At 42.3% G+C, this 24,776-nt stretch overlaps 1 protein-coding gene across 2 annotated transcripts; it reads right to left on the bottom strand.

Annotated features, from left to right (window-relative positions):
• Positions 1-15,705: 15,705 nt before the first annotated feature.
• On the bottom strand, positions 15,706-24,775 carry AP5M1 (adaptor related protein complex 5 subunit mu 1). 2 transcript variants are annotated; one of them, XM_027458239.3, is made up of 8 exons: positions 24,595-24,775; positions 20,631-21,276; positions 18,928-19,155; positions 18,346-18,485; positions 17,533-17,618; positions 17,317-17,432; positions 16,972-17,068; positions 15,706-15,861 (listed from the first exon to the last, which is right to left on the bottom strand). In XM_027458239.3, exons 1-8 carry the CDS (start codon positions 24,660-24,662, stop codon positions 15,779-15,781), a joined length of 1,464 nt encoding a protein of 487 aa, XP_027314040.1. In that variant the 5' UTR covers positions 24,663-24,775; the 3' UTR covers positions 15,706-15,778. The 2 variants fall into 2 exon arrangements, 1 of the variants encoding a protein (XP_027314040.1); XR_003497472.3 differs by lacking the exon at positions 15,706-15,861 and having other exon boundaries at positions 17,317-17,451.
• Between the last annotated feature and the right edge of the window lies 1 nt (position 24,776).

Below are 24,776 nucleotides of genomic sequence, written 5' to 3'. Positions count from 1 at the left end.
ATTTCAGTGGCAGGGAAAAGCTGGTTTGGCTTCCAGAATAGCTCCTGCATGCAGTGTGGCGAATGGCAGAGCTCATTACCTGGTCAAGTTCTGGGGCGTAGCTGGCAAATTCCTGCATGAGAGAGCATCCTGCCTGATAAGAGATGCCTTGGACCAGCTCTAGACCTGCTTTTCCCAGGCTGGGAAGAGCTGGGAACAAAGATAGACCAGCTGGGCAGTGTGAAGGTGAGCAGGGCTCTTGCCATAAGGGTAAATGCAGAAGTAGGGTGCAATTATTTCATATTTCCCCTCTCTTTCTTTTATTGTTGATTTGCCAATGAATCTGGGTCAGCATTTTTTTTTTCTTTCTTTTTTTTTTTTTTTTTTTTGCTCTCTCTCTCTCTCTCTTTTTTTTTTTTTCCATTTATTTTGGCGACAAAGGGATTTTACAGACATTGCTTTGATGGTGATTGCCTTGATGGTGAGAGATGCAAAAAAGGGCTGCACCCACTGAAAAACAGGTGCTGAAAGGGCTCTCTCTGCATGAGCTTCGTGTCCTGCTCCTACATTGACTTATGCCGCTGCTTACCTCTATTTATTTTCTCCACTGGAGTACCTGTAACACAGTCCTATAACACAGAGGCTGCAGTAACACACTGCAGCATTGTGGTCCAGGGCTTGGACCAAAATCCCAAAGCAGGAACTGAAAACGAAGCCCTTCTTTCCGTGTTTTGCTGCACAGGGCTACAATATGCCCCTCACTTACACACTCTTCTTGCTCGTCTCACCCAGCCATGGTCCTTCTTTGGTGCTAACCTTCTGGCACAACCCTGGAGGTGGATATAAGCATTTGTGCATCCCTGATGAGGAGAGGCATGCCAGAAACCATGCTCATCCCAGCAATGGCACCTATGCCTCTTTGGGGCCAGCAGCACCTTTGTCTGCAGTTACTGAAGTTGATCTTTGGTCCCGTGGGACATCTTTGGTTCATGTTCTTTCCGGATAATAACAGCCTTGGCGTAGTCCTCGCTTTGCTGGGGGGAAAGGCTAATGCAACACTCACTGCGCTGCAGCTGCTGGGTGGGAATTGTCAATAGGGCATAAATAAATCTACCGCCGCACGGGAAAGACAATGAGATTATACATACTCCTACTACTGCCAATTACAGTAAGAGCAACAATTATAAGGTAGCACTCCTACAGCTACCCTAGGGAGAAAATGAGTGGAAAATGTTCCATTAGCCTAATGAAGAGAGTGTGGTAGAGCTACAGTCAAATTTTCTCACTATTAGCCCCGACTGCGTGCCACTAACACACAAGGGAAGCAGGAGTCATAGGGTAACAATTAAAGTTTCTGACAATTAACCCCTACGATGTACATGCCTCCAACCCGATGAGAAAATTAAAAAGAGGCACACTTCGATTTTCTCACCATTAGCTCCCAGAACGTGCAACGTGGCATTTGCTGGTGACAATGAACGTTTCTCACCACTGGGACCTGCGAAATGCCGTGCGTGTTGGGGATCTGGTGTTAAATGCTCTTGGAAGCACTGGGGTGATGAGAAGGCGTGTGGAGATGGCTTAACCCCCTCGCTTTTAACGAAGAGGATGGAGTTCCTGGTACGTTGCCTCATTAGCTGGAGCAGGGGATGTGGACAATCTCCTGGTGTCCAGCCCCTGTGATATCCCCAGAGGAGAAGAAAGAAGAAATACCAGCGTTGGAAGTAGCCACAGGAAATATAGGAGATACCTTGCCGGATTCACACAGGCTGTTAGTGCTAAAGGACAGCCTGAGCCCTGGTTTATAACAGACACTTTTTAATGGTGACTCCTAAGGAGGGTTGTGAAGTCACAGATCAGTTTTCGCATCCGAAATCCTGCAGCAAAACTCAAAACCCACGCTCGCGTGGACTCAGACCCTCTCTTCACAGCGAAGGTGAACCCGGCTCCGTTTTTCATTTCTCTTGTTGCCTCTGTGACAAGTTAATGTTGGCTTGAGGATCACAGCTGGGAGCCAGATTGGCATCTGGCAGGGGGATTTGTCCTGTAATGCGAGCTGGCTTTATTTCCACACCCCATAAAACGTGAGAAGGGAAAAATCTCTTTTTGGGCCTCACACAGGCTCGTGGTGTTGCCGTATCTCCCTGCTCCTCATCCCATAACATAACAGTCCCCATAAACCCCTCTGCTGAGGACACAGGTGAAGCAAGGACCTTCCTGGGAGCACCTACAGGTCCCTGGGGGGACAGCAGCCACCCTGGTGGTGGGACCTCAGCACGGTGGGACCAGCAGTGCCAGAATCCCCCGTGCTGAGGCTGAGATAACCACCCTGAGATGGCTCCTGCCTCGCCGGTTTGGGGAGCAGCCATGGATTAGGACATGCTAATTTCCTTGCACAGCTTTAGATCATCCTCCCTCAAGCGCCACTGAACCACAGTTTTTCTAGCTTGCTGCTAAGCCAAAGGGCAAGCACAGTTTTTGCAGCATTATCATATCTCTTTGCCATGCCTACAGACACGAGTCTCTCCATCTCCCCCCCTTCCTGTATGCTCCCTGCCTTCCTAAATGTCCATCTTTCCTACAGACTCACTATATTTTCTATAGCTTGGCATCCATGCATGTGTGAGGCGCTGGGAATGAGCCTTTGGACAGGACATCTCTCAGCCAGCAGAGAGGTTTAGGAGCGCAAACGAACGATAGCCAAATCCCATGGCTGATTTCAAATTACCTGATCAGAGAGCATGTCGTGGCACAGCTCCTGGATTCCCTGCTGCCAGAGTCAGACCCGCATGGGCATGGCTGCTTTCGAGCCTCAGTTTTGATGGAAAGAAGATGCAAATGTGCAAAAGACATGGGAGCCACGTGTTGCCCACATTTGGCCCCATCTGGATGATGTGAATGGCCGTGCTCAGCACAGCCCAGCACCCATGGAAGCGTAGGTCTAGCCTTTAAAACCAGGCTTAGCCACACTGAGAGCTCCTCTTGCTCTGTATGCAGTGGTGTTGCCCTTCACCTGCTCCTCAGGGCTAATGCTTTGAAGCTGGTTGTGTTAGAGATGGTTCTTTTGCTTGAACTCCATTACTGTGGGGAATGAACAGCAGTTGGAGAAGTGCTAAAGCGGGAAAATCTCCAATATCCACCCTTCTACCCAAGAAGATCCCATTCGTTGACAAGGAAAATGATACCAGGATGGGAAGCTGGAGCTGGAGGGAGCTGGAGGAGGAAGATGATGGCCACGAGACCACGTTGGTCTCCTCAGGAGAACTCTTTCTTCATTTCCAATGAGTTAGAAATGGTAGGGCTAAAACCTTCCCTGCTCTGAGTGATTTGTGTAGTAATTTCAGAGCTGACAAGCGCTACATGGCACATGCGAACTCCACTTTTAGCCCTGTTAAGAGATAAGGAATAATGATTATTATAATTACGATGTGGTTACTTTATTGGTTAAATTAACATTTCGTTGTTGGGGTTGCTGTGCAATATACAATATTATTTTACCTACTGTGCCTTCAAAGTCATCTTGTCACAGCAACAGCGTGGCAGCATGGAAAAAGCCTTTTAACAAGTAGGTAAATACATGCCTTTGGGGAAGTCAGGGCGATAATTATGTCAGCTTCAATACATTTGAGGGTGAAAGAAAGGCTAAAAATAAGTTGAAACAAAAATGATAGAAAATATTGAAGTCTTTAAATAAAGGCACTGGAATTACAAGTGTGCAAAGCATTTAATACAGCGATCTTGCTCTTTGGACCAGGTGCCAGTAGTCCAACCACTCACACTGCTAAGATGCATTAAGGTATCCGGCACCCATTCTCCAGGGACAAATACAGATTTATTGCTATTCCCAGATAAAAAGGATGAAACAATCCCTTCCGTATCTGGCCATGCTTTTGCAAAAGAAATGCAATGGATGCTTTTCCTTTGCACCCTTTGTTGGTGTATGATGATGCTCCAAGTTTCCGTGTAGGATAGAATTGAGGTGCACACTGGCAGGGACACCTGTGGATTTTCAGCGTGAACGAGTTGTTTTGGTTGTGCTTGTGTGGAACCTGCTGCTAGCACTGTGCAAGACAAGAAAACAAAGGTGGTCCTTGCCTTGGGGCAAGGGCATCGCTCAGACACCAGAGGGAATTAGGGAACACTGGAGGGCGGCCACAGAAAGGGTGCTGTGTGCCCGTTTGGGGCCATCAGAAGGAAGATGAAGCAACACCTCCTTGTAGGCACCTGACCCAAGGAGCAGGGAATGGGTGCTGCCCTCGCTGGACTTTCCTTCTGCCCCCAGATGTCAAGGAGAAGTGACAATAACCACAGCACAATTGAAAAATGTCTCTTTCTGTGAATAAACGCTCCCTTGGCTCCTGTCTGTGGGCCAGCAGGCATGAGCTGCAGAAGAGCAGAAGAGGATTTGGGGCTTAGCTTTCCCAAATAATTGACAAGGACAGAGACAGCTTTGAACCTCTTACTACAAAAACCATCACAGCCTTCTGCTGTGAGCCCTGTCAAACGAAAACCAAAAAAGAGGGTGGCAAAGGGTCTTGTACCTCTCAAGCAGCCCAGGCTAGTTGGGTGGTGGTGCCCCCCATTTGGACATCTGAAGCCAGAGCCCTACCCAGAAACGTGAGCCCTGGCGTGGGCACCGCTGCACCAGAGCCAGCACTGCCACCAGGGAGAGAAACTACTGCGCTTAATCGCTGTAATTATTCTTCCAGTTGAAACCATTCAGTTGGGCTTTAACTGGGCAAGTTTCCCTATTTTTTTCCCCCCAACATTTTAATCTGCAGACGCATTTGTGCTTTATTATCTATAAAGTAAAATCTGGGACGTAGATCTGAAGCAGGATGCTTGATGATGTGCGTAAAATTTACTACGTGTCTTTGCTCCCCTAGCTCAGCTTCCCCTCCCTCTCCCTCTCCACTGCTTATTTAAAGTCAAAAGGTTCAGTGGAAATTGCAGCTATGAACATGCAATTATTCTTTTTACAAGCTAACGAATATCCCATGCATATTTGATCACTATATTCAATTACACAACCACTTAAACAATACCCACACACTAGTTTGCATCTGTATAAAGCTTTGATTGGACACTTTGAACTGATTGTTTGCTGTGTGCCCTGGACTCCATGTAGGAAATCAGCAGGACTGTTGCATAAAGCACACGTCAAGTCAGCCATATACATAAAATGACATTATTTTCAAGGGAACTTGATTTGGAATCAGGAAAAATCCCCCGCGCTGCACTTTTCCTAAAAAGAATGAGTCCTGGGGGAAGAAAGCTTTCTCCTGAGTGTAATCTTCAAAAAACGAATTTCCTTTCATTAGGCTGGGAGTGGGAAATGATTTTTTTTTCCCCCCACAATAAACTGCTTGTTTCCGCTAGTCCGAACGGGGCACTCTAGCCAGAGCAGTTGAAGATGAGGCTAATCAATCTCCAGCACTTCAATAAATAAAATGTAAATGTTTGTCATAATAATGCCCCCATTGTCAGCACCGAACTGGGATTTTTCAACCTCTGACTCCCAGCAATGACCGGCTGAGTGGCAACGGCAGAGTGCTGAAAGAATTTTTCAACAGCAATTTGCTTGTTCCAATTTGCTTTTCAGGGCTGCTGATCAGGATTGCAGGCGAGCCTGTAAAAGGATCTCGCTCTATTAATTTGGCCCAGCCTCTCCTCTTGTTCTCCTCATATTTAGTTTCCCTGGTAGTTCCAATGAGTAAGTTAATTGAATTAAGAAGTGCCACCAGGAGCTTGCCTGCGGATCTACAGTTTCATGTCGAAAACCAGCTCCCTTCGGCTGCAGAAACGGATACGTGCACCTGGTGAGAAGGTGAAGAAATGTTTGGGGATGACTTATTCCCCTGATGATAGCCCCCGATTCGCTTCTCAGATTGGTCTGACAATGAAACTCCCTTAAGCTGGGACACCGGGATGCAGCAGTCATCCTCCAGCCTGTCCTTCAGGTGAAGACGAGAGAGATTGAGGAGCACAAGCAGTGAGCTGGGGGAAGGATTGAAACCACGGTGATTTGAGAGGTGATTCTGTACGAATGGGTTCATGTCGCTTCATGTGGCTTGATTTGAGGGCCAATGTGCCAGTTTTAGCAAAATGAGGTGTTATTTTTCTAGTTGTTCAGTCTGCAGTCTCAGCTCACCCACCGATATCAGGAAATACAGGGATACCAACTGGATTCTGACCTCGTGCCTGCTGCTGCTGCAAAGCCTGCTGACCTCCAGTTAAGCTCAGGGTTAATTACAGACATGTGTCCATCAGAAAATATATAAATGGAAACAAAATCATAGTTTGTGGTTGCTGTTGCATTTTTAATGGGGTTTAGGGGTGAAAGACACATCCTGAGTCTTGCTGGTGTGGCGCCCGAAACCTGGGAGAAACCTTGGAGAAGTTCTTCCCTGCAAGTGGTAAAGTGATTTCATGGCGATTTGAGAATATAACCCTGAGTCCATTTCAAAAGTGCCTTTTTCACACTTTGTCATAGTCATCAGAGCCTTACCAGCACGATGCACCTCTGCTCACCTGGACCATGCACAGAGAGCTGCTGTGTCCCCAGGTGAGGATGTGTGCTCTGGGCTCAGAGGGGACTGGAGCTGCTGCAGCATTGAGAACGAACCTCATTCTTTGCAATGACCAAGCTTCAGTCAAAAAGTCATTCCCAACCCTTCTCCATCCCCCAAAGTATTCTACCCCATAGCCAGACTCCACGGAACATCTAGCTAGAGGAGCAATACATGAAAATGTAAAATAAAAAGGGAATGCTGGACCCAAGGCAATAGAGAGATGGATTTTGCAATGCTCATGCAAAAAAGTGCCTGCAAACCAGTGACCCACTGGCTAACCAGCACAACAGGCACAAGCAACACGAATAAATAACAGCTAAGAACCAACCCCTTCTTGCAAGACATTTTTTTTTTTTTTTTTTTTTTTCCAGCTGCAGCAGTGGTTTGGCATCACCACCGGGGGGCAGAAAAGGCCTTTGAAGAGCAGGAGCCTTGCCCATCAAAACTGCGGCGTTTCTCAAGTAACGAAAGTTCTTCCTTTTTTCTCGTGTTTTGTACCCTTTATTGAAATTAGGAGGTTGACCTGTTGTGCACATGGCTCATAAAGCAGCGGTCTGTGCAGTGGAAGGGAGTTTAAGGCCTTTGTCCTCTAGAAATACCCTTAAGGGAGCATAGCTGCACAGGAGGGATGGTGAAGATAACTTCTGTTTTGTGAAGGAGTTATATTTATTAGGAAATTAAGCAATAGATTATTGTGATAAATTAGGAAATAGATTTTAATGTAATTGGCACAGATTCTGTATCATACATCCTATACCATATGATGAAAATTTGTTATTGCTTGACTTGGGAAAAAAAAAAAAAAAAAAAAAAAAAAAAAAAAGAAACTGATCAATGCCTTTCAGATATTTTGTCTTAGATATTTCTCATCTTATTTTTGCTGTATACTTATGTATGTATATTATATACTTATGTACATAAATATTGTATTTACAAGAACACAGACACACACAACAACTGCAAAGAAAGCTCATCCTCTCCACATTTTTCTTTTTCCTTAACCACGAGTGATGCAGTCAAGGCATTTTCTATATCTTGTATAAATCCAACCCAATCTTCCTAAATAATTTAACCCAGTCGTTAGCTAAATCGAGTCATCAATTATCAATCCTCAATGGGGCAGTACAGGGATCAGCATGGGGCTTGTGGGTTTTTGGTTTGGTTGTTTGTGGTCACTGTGTTGTGTTTGCTATGCTATAACGTTGGGCAGGCAACATTTTGGCTCATTTTCAAAGCTCATTTTCTCTCCCTCTCTGGCTTTTTGTGGAGTACATATAGTCATTTTGGTAAATATATACAACCTTTTAAAACCCTCCCTTTTTATTTTCACTGAATTAAGAGGAGATGCAACATTATATTTACCAGAAACACCCTAAATGTTCCCTCGGCCGTCTTACAAACTATCATGTTACTCCAGATTTTGGCATTTCTTAAAAGGGATTTCTTTCCTAAACCCACTACACTGTAATGGCTCTTAAGAAGCTGTTACTGTCTAGAGTGTAAATCCTTCTTAGTTTGTGTATTATTGACCTGATCAAGTGCAATGGGGGCTGCCGATGAGCCTTGGGGGAGATTTTGCGGCTGTTGTGAGCACGGAGTCTCACTTGGAAATGCTTAGAAATTGGAGGAAAATTAAGAGAGGAAAAAATCCAGGTAGAGGGAACCTAGTGCAGAGTGTCTTTTTAAAAACTCAGCCTATTTAATATAATGGAATAAACATACACACGATGTATCTAGAGAATGGTTTACAGGTTGCCTGCAGAACATAGAAACCCCAAATCCAGCCTCAATTCTGCAGTAATATATGTACATAGTTTAGCTTTAGGAGGCTGGTTTTAACAGATCTTGCTGACAGGAAATTAATTTAAGAAACTATCTAATATCTCAGGATGTGTAAAGTATAAAAAGTGGAAATAAATATTTTTTCTTCCCCTCTTAAGCACATAATCGGCATTTACATACAAACAATTTTCTTCAAATAAGGCAGCTCAGAGTGAAAATCCTGGCAGTTGCTTTAACAAAAATAAAAATAATAATAATAAAAAATCCCACAAATTATATTGTTCTGTTCTTCCACTTGCCATAAGAAAATATAACTTTGTGCCCAATCCTGGCTGACCCAGACAAAGAGAGGCTCAGGACTTTGATACAAGTCTGGCTCTGTGCAATATTTTGTAGCTTATGCTTGTACAAAATGATGCGACAATTCAGCAAAAGACAGCATATTGGTGAATGGAAAAGAAAAAATAAGAAAAAATCTAGCTTCAGATGTCAGATGGCTTGAAATATTTGATTGTAGTGTATGACTTTTGTAATCTGTTGTCATATATTTTCTTTGTATTCATAGGGCTGCAGCTGGAGAAGGAGAAAAGGGATTTTTAGCAAAACACAAGGTGAATCCTAAGGAACAATATTTGACCAGATTAAACAGGGAAATGTTGTGCCTTATCGGATTTTCAAAAAGGAAAGATCATTTACATGCGCCACGCACTAATCTGAAATAAAACGGCAGCTTTGTAAGAGCAAGGAAAAAACTGGTTGCGAATCAAGGCCCCGGACAGGTCAAGTAGCAAAAAATTTTGGCTATCTGGAATATCGCCTTTCTGAAAACAATGTCCTGGAGCCTTATTGCCGAAGAGTGAGAGGAGCCGCTTGTCCCGTTATGTAAGAAACAAACCCCATTCGGCATTCAATTGACTTTCTAACTCGGGAGACAGGACTTCACATCTTCAAATACTGAAAATAGATTGCATTCTTGGCCCTTCGCTTTGAAAGGTTGGGGAGAATAAGCGCACACCCTGGTCGTGTTCTAGTGATCTCGCTAATCTCAGTTGCACTTTGTCAGAACGAGGTAACTGGTCGTTAAGTGAAATACCTTAGATCAAAGGGGGATTAATCGCCAACTGAATCCTTGCTGAATAAACCTGTCATTCAAGAAAATTATTTCCACTGAACTTAGCAGAGGATTGAAGGTATTTGCATAACAGGGACCCGCGTACTTCAGCCAGGTTAAAAGGTTCGGAATTCATCCAGTGTTTAGCTTTTTGGCTCCTTTGCCTTTCAGCGGCCCTGTACAATGGTTTTTAATCTGATAATGCAGCTAACTATCTAAATGATGTCAGAACAGGAAAGTATTGCAAAGTTTGGATGAGGGATGGATCAATTTCACTTTCAGTAACTCCTAAATCTGATTTGTTGGAATTTAAGATGTAATCCTTAAAAAAAGTCCCTTAAACCGGAGGGCTGTTTATTAACATCCTTTTTTTATTTGACCTTTGTCTTAGAAACAACGTGTCTTGCCTGCTGCCCTCCTCTGGGCTTTCCCTGATAATTTGGTATAGGTTTATGCACGGGGCTATAAGTGAAGCCCACGTATCTGTGTGCCCATTGCATCTACGTATCTGCACAAACACACACACACAAACAGTTTTCAGGCCTTTTTTTATTCAAGCTTGCCTTTCTGAGGTCACAATGAATTCAAATGTAAGTGAGATGGGTATAACTAAATAAGTGGACCAAGGTCTTCCATGATTTTCTAAGATCAGTCCTCAGAAGAGATTCAGCTGCCACAGCCTTGTTCAGTTTTGTTGTACAATTGCATCAATGTTTATAAACGAAATGAATTAGCCTCTATTTTATTGGGACTTTTCGTGGAAAATTCATTTGCAGTGGAAGGGAGACAAAGGGCTCTTCCATGGGTGTAAAGCAATGGCTTTTTAATCTGCACTATAAAAATTGGGGAAAACACTTAAAAATGTTTGTTTCTGGAAGGTGCTTTCTCTCCAGCCCTCCCTGGGGTTCATTTGCAAGCTTTTCCACCTCTCCTACCTTTTGGGCATATGGAAGGATGACAAGCTACATGGTGGACGTCAGATTTCATAATCAGATTTTGACAATAAATGGAATTTAGCCACTTCTGCATCTAGAATGTGGCTGACACCATTCATTCTTTCAGTGGGCGCAGTTCATATTCACAGCAAACTCAAAGCATCTTTCAAGTTAAAAAAATTGCAAAGAATGGTTATCAAAGAAAATGAATAAAATCCATATTGAGATAATTTTTTAGAAAATGATTGAAGTTTTAACCCAAGAAAGGACTCTTAGAGTTTCTTATAGCTTAGAATAAGAACATGTCAATCACGATTAAGCTTCTGGAATTGGAATCCCTTTGAAATGCAGCTGTTTCTTCTTTAATTGTGGCAGCGGACTCAAAAGAAAAGAAAGGTCCAGCCTTAAAGATGAGTAAGGAATACAAAATAGCTCGGGATTAGTTGTGGAGTTCAAAGGTCGCTAATTACACTAAGGAGTTCCCAGACACAGGGAAAACATTAAACAGGTCACCTACCAAACGGGAAACAGACTTTGACTTCAAAAAAAAAAAAAAAAAAGATCCTGAAGAGATAGGTTTCTAGAGAAAATCAAAAGCATCGCGGCCAGCTGATCTCAATGGGGAGAAAATAGGCTGGGTTTAGTTCTCTGCTGTTACATGTCTCCACTAAAAAATTATCTAGAGCTCAGCCAGGGGTCTAAGATGCTCCATGAAGGCAGAAAAGGGAAAGGAGCAGGCCTTTGCCCTAAAATATGGGTTTTTAGTTGCTTTGCAGGATCTGAGTCCCTGAAAAAAACTCCATGTGGGTTCATCCTGTCATCCTATGGCTCGATTCATATGGGATGAGCCATCTATGCTGACAGGTGCAGCTTGGACAGAAAACCTTTGGGAGAGCCACAGGAGCCCCTCTGGGGGTGGCAAGGCCACCCTTGCCCCTGGAGGAGCACAGCTCCTCTGTTTTCCAGCTTTTCCATGGCCCCACCAACTTGTTTGCAAATCCCTCCAGGCATCCCACGCATGGTGCAGCTCCTTAGGGACCAGCACTCAAGCTCCAAGGATGCTGGCTTCTCCTGAAAGCCTCTGGGGGACACGCTGCTGTGTCCTATCTCCTGGAAAGGCAGCAGAAGGCCATGAACCCTTAGTCCTCTGGGCCTGGGTGTGGGGGCAGAGGGCCAGTTGCTTTCCTTCCTGTTTGTTCACAAATTAGAGAATTCACATTTTTAGGACAACAAAGCTTATTTATTTATTTACTCCTCTCAGATCCTCCTCCCCCGCATGAATCATCTTTCCATTTCTGCAAAAATTGGTGGGTTGGAGCATCTTAGGGCAAACATCCTAGATAATCCCAGAGATGCACCTCGCCAAGCAGCCCACACCGGGTCCATACAGTGTCTAATTCGTGCCCAAGGAATTTTTAGCATTGACATCAGTGGGCGTCAGACTGAGAGTTAAAAATGTTTTCTGTGCCTGAATAACTTGGGGGTGGCACGATGGGAGCAGAGCTTAGGAACAACCCAAGGTGCCTCTGTGGGATTCCCACTGACAGCCAGACAGTGCTATAGCAGCTACCCCTGCTGCTTCCCAGACTGGGATCCACAAAACTCTTTGTGGGAAATAGCAGCAGTAAAATAAACCTTGGAGAACTCCAGTCATGGGGACGAGGGGTAACAGGACCAAATGACAGTGGGAGCCTCTAGGCAGTAAGTCAGAGACAAGGCTGCCCAGGAGAATGGGTCTTTTCTAAAGGAAGAGGATGAGAGAACGAGGGTAGAGGTAGGTGGTGATGAAGAAGGCAAATGTAATGAAGGACAAACACGGGCTTGCTCACAAGCTGTGCTATGACCTGAAAGTCAGCAGGGCTTGTACAAATAGGACAAAGTGTGGCAGATTTCTAGGCTAGCGTGAACAAGTAGATGCTTTGTTCTTTCAGTGTTTACTCATTGCCAATTGGCCAAAGTAATTAACACTGTTGAAAAAGAGCATATAAATGGAGAGGAGGGAAGGGATAAATTGGGCAGTGTGTAGAAAAAGTAGCTGCTTACAAATTATCTGAAGTAACAGGATTTACCCCTAAGTACTTGAGGAATTGGCAGAGACAATCTTGGAGGTGTCACCAAGTAGCTTGGTAGGAGGAAGAGAAACAGAAAAGCAACAGATTACCTCTAGGACGAGTGGTGGTAAGTAACAGGCAGCACGGATTTGACAACATCGAGCCACATTAGGCAGACTAATTCCTTTCTGCAGTGAGAGGAACAAGCCATGTGGATTTGGGGGGGACACCTGGTGTCTCACACATGGGCACTGGTGGTGCTTTTGGCTTGTCATGACCGACATGACCAGGAAGTGAGGAGATATGGTGGAGGTGATGGAGGTGGTAGGGTGCTCCCAGGGGGCTGGGAAGCTGTTGTCCAGCCGTAGTTTCCAGTTGAGGGAAGAGGGTCTTACTGGTCCTGTCTTGATTCTGGTACAGCTCAAGATTTGGAGGGGGGAGAGTGCACACAAGACACCCAAGGGGATGCCTGTCCTCACCTCAGCACCTTGGAAAACCCCAACCCTTTGGACATCACACGATGAGGGAGAGGCAGGTCATACTGAGGGAAGCCAATGGGTGGAGAACCAAAGAAACCTTGGTGAGGGCTCACCAATTCTCAGTAGCTTCAACCCAGACATTTTTGAAGAAATGGGGGCAGTGTGGGTTGGTGACAACTGCACCAGTGCTAAATACTTCTGTATTTTTCCTCCTTAAACATCCAGTGATTGCATTGGCCCTTCTGGCCACAGAACGTGCATCTAAACCTCCTGCTAGGACTTGACACTCCTTGGTCTTCTCCCTTGCACCACGTATCAATGGCATTTGTTCTCGGATTGATACTTTTGCACTTGTGCTGGAACATCTTTTCTTTTATTAATTTGTTTTTAGTAATTTTTTTTTCCTCCCCCCAGAAACATTCAGACCATCCTGAATGAGGGTTTCAGCACAGACAGTAAATATTGCATCTTGCTCTTCACACCCTCTGTGAACTTCATCAATGCAAATTTTCTGTTTCTTTCCACACCTTCCACTAAGTGCTAAATAACACAGCTGGGATCCAAAACATGTTTGATGACATTTCCCCGCTACCACTGTGTTTGGAAATGTCAGCCAGTTTTTACATTATATATGGATTTTGCATTATTTTAATTTTTCAGAGGTCTGTTACACCAATTCTCTTTCCCAAATAAATGTGCAGTCTCATCTAAAAACTTTGTTTTGTACTATATTTTTGTTTTAAATTAATGTTAATTTGCATTAGTTACATTACCCCTAATTTTTTTATGAGATGGCAAGTACACTTTAATGAAGTCAGTTCTGAATTAGATTTTTTTCCTATTTATATCCATAGTTTTATTTGGGAACAATGTTGGGTTGACAAACAATACTTATTTACATCCTTCTGTCTATTTTTTTCAAAGATTTGCATGTTAGTTTTCTAGTCCTCTGAAATGCAGTACTAAGTCTGGAGAACTCCATGGCCAGTTCTTGAAAAACTCTCTGTGCAAAGCTGTCTGTATAGATCTCATACAGTCTACACCTGTGATGAAATTATAAATATAAGCACTTTAAGCACTCTCACAGAAGAAATAGTGCTCCGTACCAAAAGCGTCAAAGAGAAAAAATAAGAATTCACAAGATCCATGAGAATGGGCCCTTTGGGAATGCCTTCACCTGACCCTCTCTCCACCAGCATGGCTGTCTCGTGGTTGTCACACAAGACCATTTGATTATTGCATGTGACAACTGGAAACATGGACAAGAGGAAAAAGAAATGGAACACGATTTGTGAAGCCTTCTCCCCCCTCCTTCCATTAATTGCAAAGTGATCCTCCTATTCTACTGCACAGAATTTTGACACTCCCTTTATAATTTCAGAGCATTTCTTGGGGAGTTCTCTTTGAACACCTGTGAAGAAGAAAAGCCATTCCTCCACGGTGCTGCAGTGCGGAACAGACAGCTCCCATCTTTCTTACAGACAGGCTGAAAGCAAACACCACATACTGAAATTCTGCATTGAACGATGCAGAACATGATCCACACCTTTTCAACAGAAAGACCTCAACACTGTGGTGTTGAGGCATGCAGATGGCTGTAATGAGCGGGGGCTGGATTCTGGGCAAATTCATTAACTCACCTTTTGTCTGCTAATCAGAACAGATGCATCACTTTTGTGAAACAAGTCATAGCACAGCGCTCTCGTGTAAGTTTGCATGTTTCAGCTGAATGTCATGGTTCAGATGAATTAATCCACCCTTCAGAACATTTAACCAACCAATTAGATTACTGTCTCGATCTAAGCGTTTTTTAAATTATAGCCTAAAACTTTTCTCCGTACATAATCATTAATCTTATTTATCTCACAGCGTACAGTTAAACAAGAGGTATAGCAGGAGCAGCCGGCGTGCTCGGTTATTAGACGGCATTCTTCTCTTCTTTTGTGCTGCTCTCCAGGTTCTCTCAGTTTTTCACCAGCCTTTCAGAATTTGCTCGTTTCCTGATAACTCTCTTAAAGTCCATTTCCTGTGTTCCTGCAGATACCAATTTTCTTTTCAAAATTAGAGGTCTGCCTCTGTAAACTGAGTCCTTTTCTTTTATGCTTATTTTTCTAAGGTAAATGGCTTGGTGATGTTTTTTTGGAACCTCCAGCAAGCTTAGCTGCTTTTGCCTCCTCAGAGTGTCTTGTGATTTGAAAAAATGGGTTTACATCTCTGGTTCCTCACTAATACTAATTAGTTTGCATGCATGTATGAAGGGGAACTCACCACTTTTACTGACAGAGGCCATAAAGATTCCTGTACTGTCTCCCCTTTTAGTAGCACTGTTCATGTCACACTGTCTCTCTTAAGACCCTTGTAAATTATTGACTCATACATTCTGTACATACATACACAAAATAATCTTGTGAAAAGAACAGAACTCTTGCTTTTGACGGTCCTGCTTATCAGGAAACTAATCAGATTCTTGTAACTTCAGGAAGTGAGTAAGACACTGAAAGCTTTCATGTCTTGGTAAGCTCTTTGGTTCACAAAACCAATGAAGTAACTGGGTATCCTCCCAGAAGACCTGCCCACACAAACCAGTCTGTACCATCTGTATCACTGGGTATTGTATCAGTTAATGTTAGAATGGAGAGTAAAAATGACCAGGGAAAACAATTCAAAACATCTTCTCTAGGCTGTTATCCAGGGCTAAACAATCTAAAATAAATTTATGTTTTTAAGAGAAGTGAATTCATTTGTTTTTAATCACAACAAATGGTTTTTAAACAAACAAAAGAACACTGGATCAAATTTATTTTCATTATATCATGGTATTGCTTTAATTCCCTATTTTGTTTAATCACAAAAATCATTCACAATTACATCAGTAATATAAACTTTTGTACATGATAGGTGCTGATGCTTCAGAATTCCAGATGTAATAATCAGATGAAATCAGTTCCCGGGCTAAAAAACAAATGGGAAAAAAAAGAAACAAAAAACAAACATTACAGGGTACTTAACAATCAGATATACTTTCATCCAAGTTAAGAGACTGCTAATATATCTTTTCTGTAAACTAGTAAGGATGTATTGGCCTCTTTAAACTGTAAGACCCTTACTATTATTTGAAAATTATTTCTGATAATAATACATTTAAAATCTCAGCTTCAATTACCTTTACTAATGTACTAGTCATAAGCTTAAAATTCAGAGGTTAAGTCAAGAGCAAGAAGATGTCTCAGATTTTGTTCAATTAATATAAATCGCATACTTGATATAAAACACAGTATGAAAGTGATGCTTTTTTGTGTTACAGTTTAGGACTGAACGTGACCCATCACAAACTTAACAGTGTAGATCACAGTTTTCAAGGCATTTACAGACTATTTCTAACACGACCAACAGAAACTGCAGTAGATAGAAAGCAGCAAAGAAAAAACGTTGCTATTATACGGTAATGCTCAGATTTAATGACTGCCAGATTTCATGACTGTGTTCCCACTTAGTATATTTTTGGTGCAGACATGTAAGAAGTGACATGTTAACTCCAGAACAGGCAGTGGTTTCTGCTCCACAGATTTAATGAACCATATCCCCCAACAGATAATGGTATGATGACACCAACAGACAGCAACAGTCTCAGCTTGTGTGCAAGAGCTGAGTTCTGTGCCTGCAGACCATACTTCCAGTCCACACATATCTTCAAATAAGTGTCCTAAACAAGAGGCAAGACTACAGCAAGGTGTTCTCTGTCCCCCAATTATTATAAAGTTCTGCCATTATGCAGAACATTATAAAACACCAGGGTGAATGCAAGAGAGCCTGAGAAGGCTTGACTTGGTCATTTAGCAGTAAGAGCTTTCATCTAAAAAGGTGATGCCAGTCCCTACTCCAAGAAACCACTAACCATTGCAATAAAAAAGTACAAAGCAGAAAACAAAATTTCTGGGATGTCCCAAGGAAACAAGGATAAAGATTTGTCCAATTTTATCTATGTTATTTTAATCATTGATATCTGATTTATTTATAAGAAACTGCATACTGAAGTTATAATTGACATTTTTAGTAACTCACATGCAGTAATTTTGGGTTTTCCTGGTGCAAAGATCTGGACGGAATGCTGGTCTACGTAACATCCAGTAAGTGTGAAGTCTGGGATCCTAAAATACATCTACAGAAAGAGGAAATACATGGTAAGATGCATAGTATAATGGCTGCTGTGCAAATACTGGCAACCTGTGCTAGATGCTCTGTGTGTGCAAGCTTACCCCAAAAAGACAGGACATCAAATCCTGTAAGTAAGACAACAGAAGACTCTATACCGAGTGCAACCCATTAAAATCAATGTATTTTCATAGCCAGTTTAAGATAATAAAAAAATGGCTATTAAGGCAGCATTTCACAGAGACTATGACTTACTTTTACATAAGCCGTGTTCCCAGTGCAAATGTAGTCAGTTGGGTGCTCTTCACCTGCAGCACCAAAAGTCACAGTTCCAGTAAGAGAAACTTCTGAAGATTTAGGGAACTTCTGTCCTAAAGCCAGAAACAGCATCTATAAGAAATGATACAGCTGTGCTTACGCTAGAGAAAACCAATGGGGGGAAGGATGAGTGCACAGGGGTATTCTACTTACCAATGATCCAAACCAGTAGGCTCTTCTCTCGTGACAAATCCAGTTGGCCATAACTAACTTTGTACTCCAAATGAGCGATTGGGCCCCTACAGCATGAAAAAGGAGCAATAAAGCCACTGGAATTAATACCATTCACTTATTTGTTAACAATAATTTTGTTAAAGAAAGCAACAAACGCTGAAAGACATTATTTACGTGCATTCAGACAAATCACACGTATCTAAACAAACTGCTAATTTCTAGAAAGAAATTACAGGGCAGGAGGAAATCACTGTGGTTTCAACCTAGTAATCATGAGAGCTATAGATATTTTACTGTCTTTAGTTCACTGATAGCATTTTACTAACCCTATGATCACCATCAGCAACTCTGTATCATTTCATCTGTAAATTTTCATTATAATTATGTGACAGTGCAGTTACTGCAGTTGTCAGAGAGGCTTACATGAAAACTATCGTTTTAATTTTAAATAACTGTATTTTTGATAAGCTGATCTGTAGCTAGGATTAGCAGTCTTAAGGAACAGGTAACCCTGGTTTAGAAGTGTTCTCAAGACATAATCCACCTGGAGGATTGTAGCAGCATTTCACATTAAAAAAAATAACACAGGGAAACAGGATACTCAATGGAAGTATTGAGAATGTTACCAAATACTCTGGTCAGAAGTCACAAGAATTCCAAGGCTGTTTCCCAATATTTGCAAAGTTGGTGTCTTTGATGGGGCACAATCTGTTACATTGACTCCTGACAGGTTAATTTTCAGAAGATCACAGAGGAAAGGAAGAAATCTATTTAGGATTTCTTTATTCTTACCTGTTGAAAAAAGGTATACGAGCTTCACAGTATTCAAAAGAATTTTTTATGCTTTCATGAAGCTTCAAATTAACTGTTAACTTTAACTGTGATCCCTCTTCAATGAGTTGGTAACATCCCAGAATTGGTGGAACAGGCACCTAGAGAAAACCACATTAATTCTCAAGATATGTTAACAATACCATTATAAGATCAGTTATATACTGTTTTAGTTGCTAAAGTACTTCAAAAAATAAAGTTGTTAATTGCTGAGCGGTTTTGAACAGTATCCATCAAACTCTTTGGGCTGCTTACAATACACAGATTTGCCATGGATGTACTTGACATCTCAGCCTGGATTCGTTCTGTCTAATTCAGGCATCTAAGTTGCTCACAAATTAAAAGCAGTCAAAGGTACTGGCACGTTCTGAAAGTGATGCAGATGACTCAAGTCCTGAAGTGCCTCCCAAACAGTTTATGATATAAAGAACAGTTTACCTGCCTGTATTGGACTGAAAGTCCTATTTAGATGCATTCAACACCACAGGTATTTTCATTCCTGTTTGAGGGCTGGAAAACAACAAGGGTCAGGGATGTTATTACCTGGGAAGTGTAGTAACACAAGTTGAATGAATCTGAAGGAGGAATGAAAGGAAATTTGTAAGGTCCACTATACACAGAATCATCCAGTGGATCGACGCTGCTGGACATGAGCATGGCAGGATCAACAGAAGTCACGCAGTGATGGACCAGGATGTCTTGGAGTGGAGAGCCATTAGTTGGGAGATTCAAAGTGAGGGTTACATTTGGCGCAGCTCCCTCTATATCACACTGGGAAAAAATGAAGACAAAAGATTATTCTACAATATTTCCCTTAAGCCAGAATTAGATGTTCAAAAAATCAAACACAAATACATGTATTAAACCATCACACTAAAATTTTTCAGCTGGCTTCAAATGTTAGTACTGACAAATACTTTCAAAACAAAGTCCCTTTCTCAGTTCTGTAGCCTCTCCTGTACGGCTAGTGATGCAGCCTTAGCTAGATGTCTCTTAATTGAGAAGTGCTCTTTAGCAGCAGAACAGCACATAAGCAAGCCGAGGACTTACTGCTATAGCTAAATCATTTTGAATGTTACATAAACAGACTTGGTGACAGTCTAATTAATTCAGTTACTTTTACAACATCCGCTTAATGGATTGCAGCATGCTATTAATGGCCACTGTGGTCCCACGTCAGCTTTCTCACAGCAACCATGTGCAGTGCCTCCATTGTCTTGTCCCTTCGCGTGCCAGCTCAGCAGCACATGATTATACCAAGGCTTTCATTTATGTAAGACCATCCACTCTGCAAGATGACCTAGAAACTTGTCCCTCTGAGAGCAGGAAGCTGTTCACCCACATAATCCCTACCAGCATGGCTGGTGGGAAATAAGCAAGTCTTCAGAAGTGCAGTACTTAGGTTGGCTTTCTTTGGAGACAAGTATCCCACCTCTTACTAGTAATTAAATTAGCACAATCCACTTTTTATTACGTCTTTCTCCTCTTAAAACAATGGCAGTTACAAACACAGTGTACTGTGATAATATACGGAGTATAATTTGGAACCAAGAATGTTAAATACACCAATTATAGAATATACAAAAATGTTAATGTATTCTGTAATAACTATTAATCTATTTAGTCAACATTCCCCAAATTTTAGTATTAAACAATAAAAGCCATTGTCATATATAAAAACATTCAAATTAATTGTGCTACTAGTTCATTTCCATGGATTCTGTATCAACAGTTCTTATGTGGATTCAAAATTTTGTTGTAATTGAATAGAAGATTTAATTTTTGTATGGTAAGAAAATTAAGTAAAAATGCTCTGTAAAGACACTTGCAGACTAACTATTTCTGAATGAGTCTTCTAATTATTTATTAGATAGCCAGAAACAAATTCAGTGTTAGCATTACTATTTCTTAGTCTTTATATGCAAAAGCTGTATGAAACGACTTCTCCTTATTTCATTTAGAATACAACATATGGAAAAATACTTGCAATTTAACTACTGCTGGAGATTTAAGTCCCATAAATAGTTACTGAAAAATGTATGAAGCGTGCAGAAAAAAAACCAGTAGAGACCAAAATAAAAAACACTGCTAACACACTAATATGTAATAGTTTGCTATGCTTTCAAATTTTACCAGATTAGAAATTCACTCACCACATATCAGGGTAAAATTAAATGAGAATTCAGTTTCCCAGTGCACTTACACAAAAAGCATTTTGGTGAGACGGGCACAAGAAATGCTCTCACCTTGCAATTCACCACTCCGTAAACTTGCCACATGTCCACAACATCTCTCTTGTCATACTGCATGCACTTGACTTTTTCAGTGATAGATACATTAACCTGAGGCTTGCCTTTATACGTGTTGGATCTCCAAACCGGTTGCTTCTCATCTGTAGGAATAACCTGAATGTCATCAAACGAGCTGTTTAAACTGCTTATGTTCGTGTTTAAGGGGGTGCCGAGCGGACAGGCCTGTATAAGCAAGTTTCGAAGCTGGCCTATTTTTGCACTCATCTCAGCTTCATTTTTCCGACTCGGCGAAATGTAGTCCAGAATGCCAAACAGAAGAGCAAGTCCTTGAGAGAGTCCACTGATGGTAAGGAGAGGTGGCCGGGGCTCCAAGGTCTCCTCAACCAGCGGAAGACATACATAGATCAGACCACTCTTCTGGAAAGCCACCACAGGCCAGAGATCCCCTCCTTCGACACGAACTGAACGTACCGATGAATGATCGATTCGAGTACACGTATCCCGATGCTCCACAAAACTCTGGTCATCTGTGAGCCTAAGTTCAAAGAGCAAGGCTTTAAGAAAATCGTTGTCAGATGGGATAGCCACATGCGTCGATCCGTTGAAGGCCTCCGCGCGTGTTTCAACGGTGGGGTAACGCCTGCAACATGGAAATAAGAGTGTATAATCTCATCTCTTCCCACCCAAAATATCATACCAACAGGATTCCAAGAAGCAGAAGCACACCATCCCTTTTCTGGCTGTCAGAGAATGCAAAAACACCACAAAAATCTTTGGAGTATTGACATAATCAAGGATGGGTTTCAAGTATCAGCGTAGCTCCTGCAGGTCAAGCTCCTAGAAGTAACCTCGTGCCAGCAGACACTGGTAGTGTCCTGATAGAAAGAATGAATGGATCAAATGGAATCAAATTCAACTACAAGAGCTTTTTGCCTACCTATGGTATGCTACTGCTATAGCTCTGCTACTCTACTCTTGGACAATTATCACTGAAGTTACTTATATACAGGCTTCACATTGCTGTTCTGAGCTTGCACAATAAATCTGCAGCAGTTGCTTTAACCAATTAACAAGATTAACCACAAATCTTTACAATACTGTAAAGCCAAAAAGATTTCACTGTGCCTAAGTCCAATACTTCCAGCAACAGTTGCATGGGTTTTGTGAGGGGGCAAACTGGACTCTACACTGCAGGTGCAATGTGTGTGACTTAAGAGCTGTTATGACTGTTTCATTGTTTTTGTTTTTTTTGACTTTGGATTATTTAAGATGTAATCTTCATGTTTCAGAGACAAAGTTTTGTATATTTTAAATTTGCTATGTTGCATCAATGTGCATATTTCACTTCAAATTTTCTAGACATAATGTTTGCAAAAAATCATACCATTCTCTTCTGAAGCAGTACTATTTTAAAGGAAAGAGGGATGATTTTTTTCAAAAACTAACCTAAATCTATCAAGAAAAACTTAAGAGCTGTCTTTTAATAAATAGCAGAGAAAAGAAAAATGCTTACTTCCACTAATGGATTGGTTTTCATCCTTTTTCGGAACTACAAACTCCCCCGATTCTCTCTTAATTTGAGTTTGATAACAGCCTAGCTTTTCTGTATTTTTCTTTGTGGATTCCCATAGTAGTTATCTGCACACCCTCAAAATTCCTGTCACAGATTATATGCAGGGAACTAAAATCACTTCATGAAGCACGTTGCAGTTGATCTGCTCTCAGGCCATATGCTTGTTTGCACTCAGGTCCACGCTTACAAACAAACATGGGAGAAACAAATCCACGGACACATGAGCCTTCTATTATTCTACTTTTTAAACGATTTCTTTAAAGACGTGTTGACAGGCTGTTTCTTAAATTGCCATGGAACTTGTAATCCCAGCAATGTAGTACTTTATCTGTGACCTCCACACCTAACGTCCCCCTTCTGTTCCTGAACGCTTGCATGGCTCTTACCCTATTGCCTACAAGTCCCACCTACATCATCTTTTCTTAACTGAGTAGCAGAGTCTTTTGCTGGAGGCAGCTTCCTCATGCTTATTTTCCCTGACTGTGCTTTTTTCTTTGCTTCTAAGTCAGGCATCTAGGGCTTTTTTTTTTTTTTTTTTTTTCCCCCAGTAAGGAAAAGGGAAGTGTAAGCAGAGAGAAGCCTGAGCTACAAGATCCGTAAACAGGATACTGATGACAGTAAAAGGCCTCCCTACAGTCTCACATCTATTTCGAACAGCAAGGAAACAGTGTGATTTCGCTGCTTGGAAATTTATGAGGGCTTCCCAACCAAGGTTATTGATGAGCAGCTGCACATAATGTTGGTAAGCATCTCTTATCTTCAGCTGCTGTTTCCAAAGCAAAGGAAGAGGAGATATTTTACTCTAATTCTGTCTGTCTTCTGTCCCAGTCTGCCTGCTGCATTTGCTGAAGCTGTCCCCACACCATGGCAACCTTCTCCTCCTCCTGCTGAACCTCCTCAGCATTAGCTGAGTCATTAGATGATTAGTTACCCCTTGTGATCTTGGTTTTTCAGTATTCCCCTCTAGAAAGTGATGAAAACTTAAAAAGATGAAAGTTTCCATGGATGAATGAGCTTTGGTGATTCAAGAGGGAGACCGTACTTGTTGCCTGAATTAAGTTATGATCAGCTCAAAAAAACTGGAATGCTTTGATGTCCCAGATGTCTTCTCTAAGGTTAAAGATCAGGGCTCACGTATCTCCAGCTGAGTGCCTAAGTCCCGAAACCAACAGTTTCCATGTGATCCAGCATTCTTTATATTGTCTACGCGCTTTGTTGAATTTAAGGTCAGTTAGGAGGATAAACTTGGGGTTTCCACAGCCCTATTATTCCCTCTGGGAACTTGAAAGATCTAAGTCTGGAAATCACTTGAAGTATCAAGTCGAGTTTGCCCTTTTCAAAGGACTGCTATTCCTTGTCTCTGCCGCTCACTGTGTGACAAGTTACTTCGCATATCCCTGTCACCACCCCCCCGTCCTCCTTGGTGATTACACTCGCAGACTTTTGGGACACGGCTTTCTCTTTCTCTGTGTTTGTAGAGGGGAGGCCTCATCTCTAGTCTCATAGGTAATACAAGGACTATAATACTAATCCTAAAACAATCAGAGGAATGCCCAGCGTGGAGAGCTGTCTGCACCCGAAGATGGAAGACACTCTACTTGCTCTTTTTTATCCTTCTAGGTTTTCTCTCCAGCTTTTCTGAATTCAGATGAGGACTGTAAGTCACGTCTTTATCCAGGTCTCAGCATTTCTTCTTTCCCTATCCCCCAGTTGTTTTTCCTCTCGTCCTTTGGTACTGAGTCCTCTGGAATCATAAAGTGCAAGGAAATGGGTACATTTCCCAGACCGATCAAACCAACTCACCTAGCCTGAAGTCTCACTTAAAACTATGCAAGAGTTCTGAATAATAATAATAATAAAAAGTCCTGCTTTGGTTCGCTAACTTAACAACCTCTTTGTATGCAAAGATGAAAATCAAATTGAAAGTTAAATTTCTGCCTGAAAATGCTGTATTTCCAGTGCAATTAATGAACAAGACTAAGAGTTTATAAACAAAATGCACGCTCTGTGCTCTGCCTGTTCCTCTGACAGCATTTCCTAATGGCTACCTCGGCTTTTCCATCGATATTCATATCAAAGCAGAGAGCAGCTTGGCAAAATCTCTTTTAAAAAATTAAGATTTAGAAGAGAAACCAACACAAAAAGAGGAATAGAGCCGAGAAAGCCCCGTGCAAAACACAGAAGCTGCTAAAAATAAACCAGATAACCCCCAGCGATAACAGCGGATCGCCGGGGCTCCGCAAGGCGACGGGGGGGAAGGGGGCTGCAGGGGGTACTCGGAGCAGCCTCAGCCCCGCTATGAGAGCATAACCCCGGTGCTGCCCAGCTCCCCTTTCCCCTTCCAACCCCATCCCCGGCGGCACAACCCCGCAGGAAGGGTTTTACCTGGAGAAAAGCACCGCGCCGCCAGCCCGGGGGTCGTGCCTCAGCACCCAGAGCGCCCGCAGCGCCATGGCGCTGGGCTATGGGGGGGGGTCGGGGGATGGCTGCGGGCAATGGGGGGCGGCCGGGGCAGGGCAGGAGATGGCGGCCGGGACCGGGGAGGAGCCGGGAGCTGCGTGCGGCGG

Source organism: Anas platyrhynchos, chromosome 5, assembly GCF_047663525.1.
Source record: "Anas platyrhynchos isolate ZD024472 breed Pekin duck chromosome 5, IASCAAS_PekinDuck_T2T, whole genome shotgun sequence".
Lineage (NCBI taxonomy): Eukaryota > Metazoa > Chordata > Aves > Anseriformes > Anatidae > Anas > Anas platyrhynchos.
This window is presented reverse-complemented; position numbering and strand designations above follow the sequence as displayed.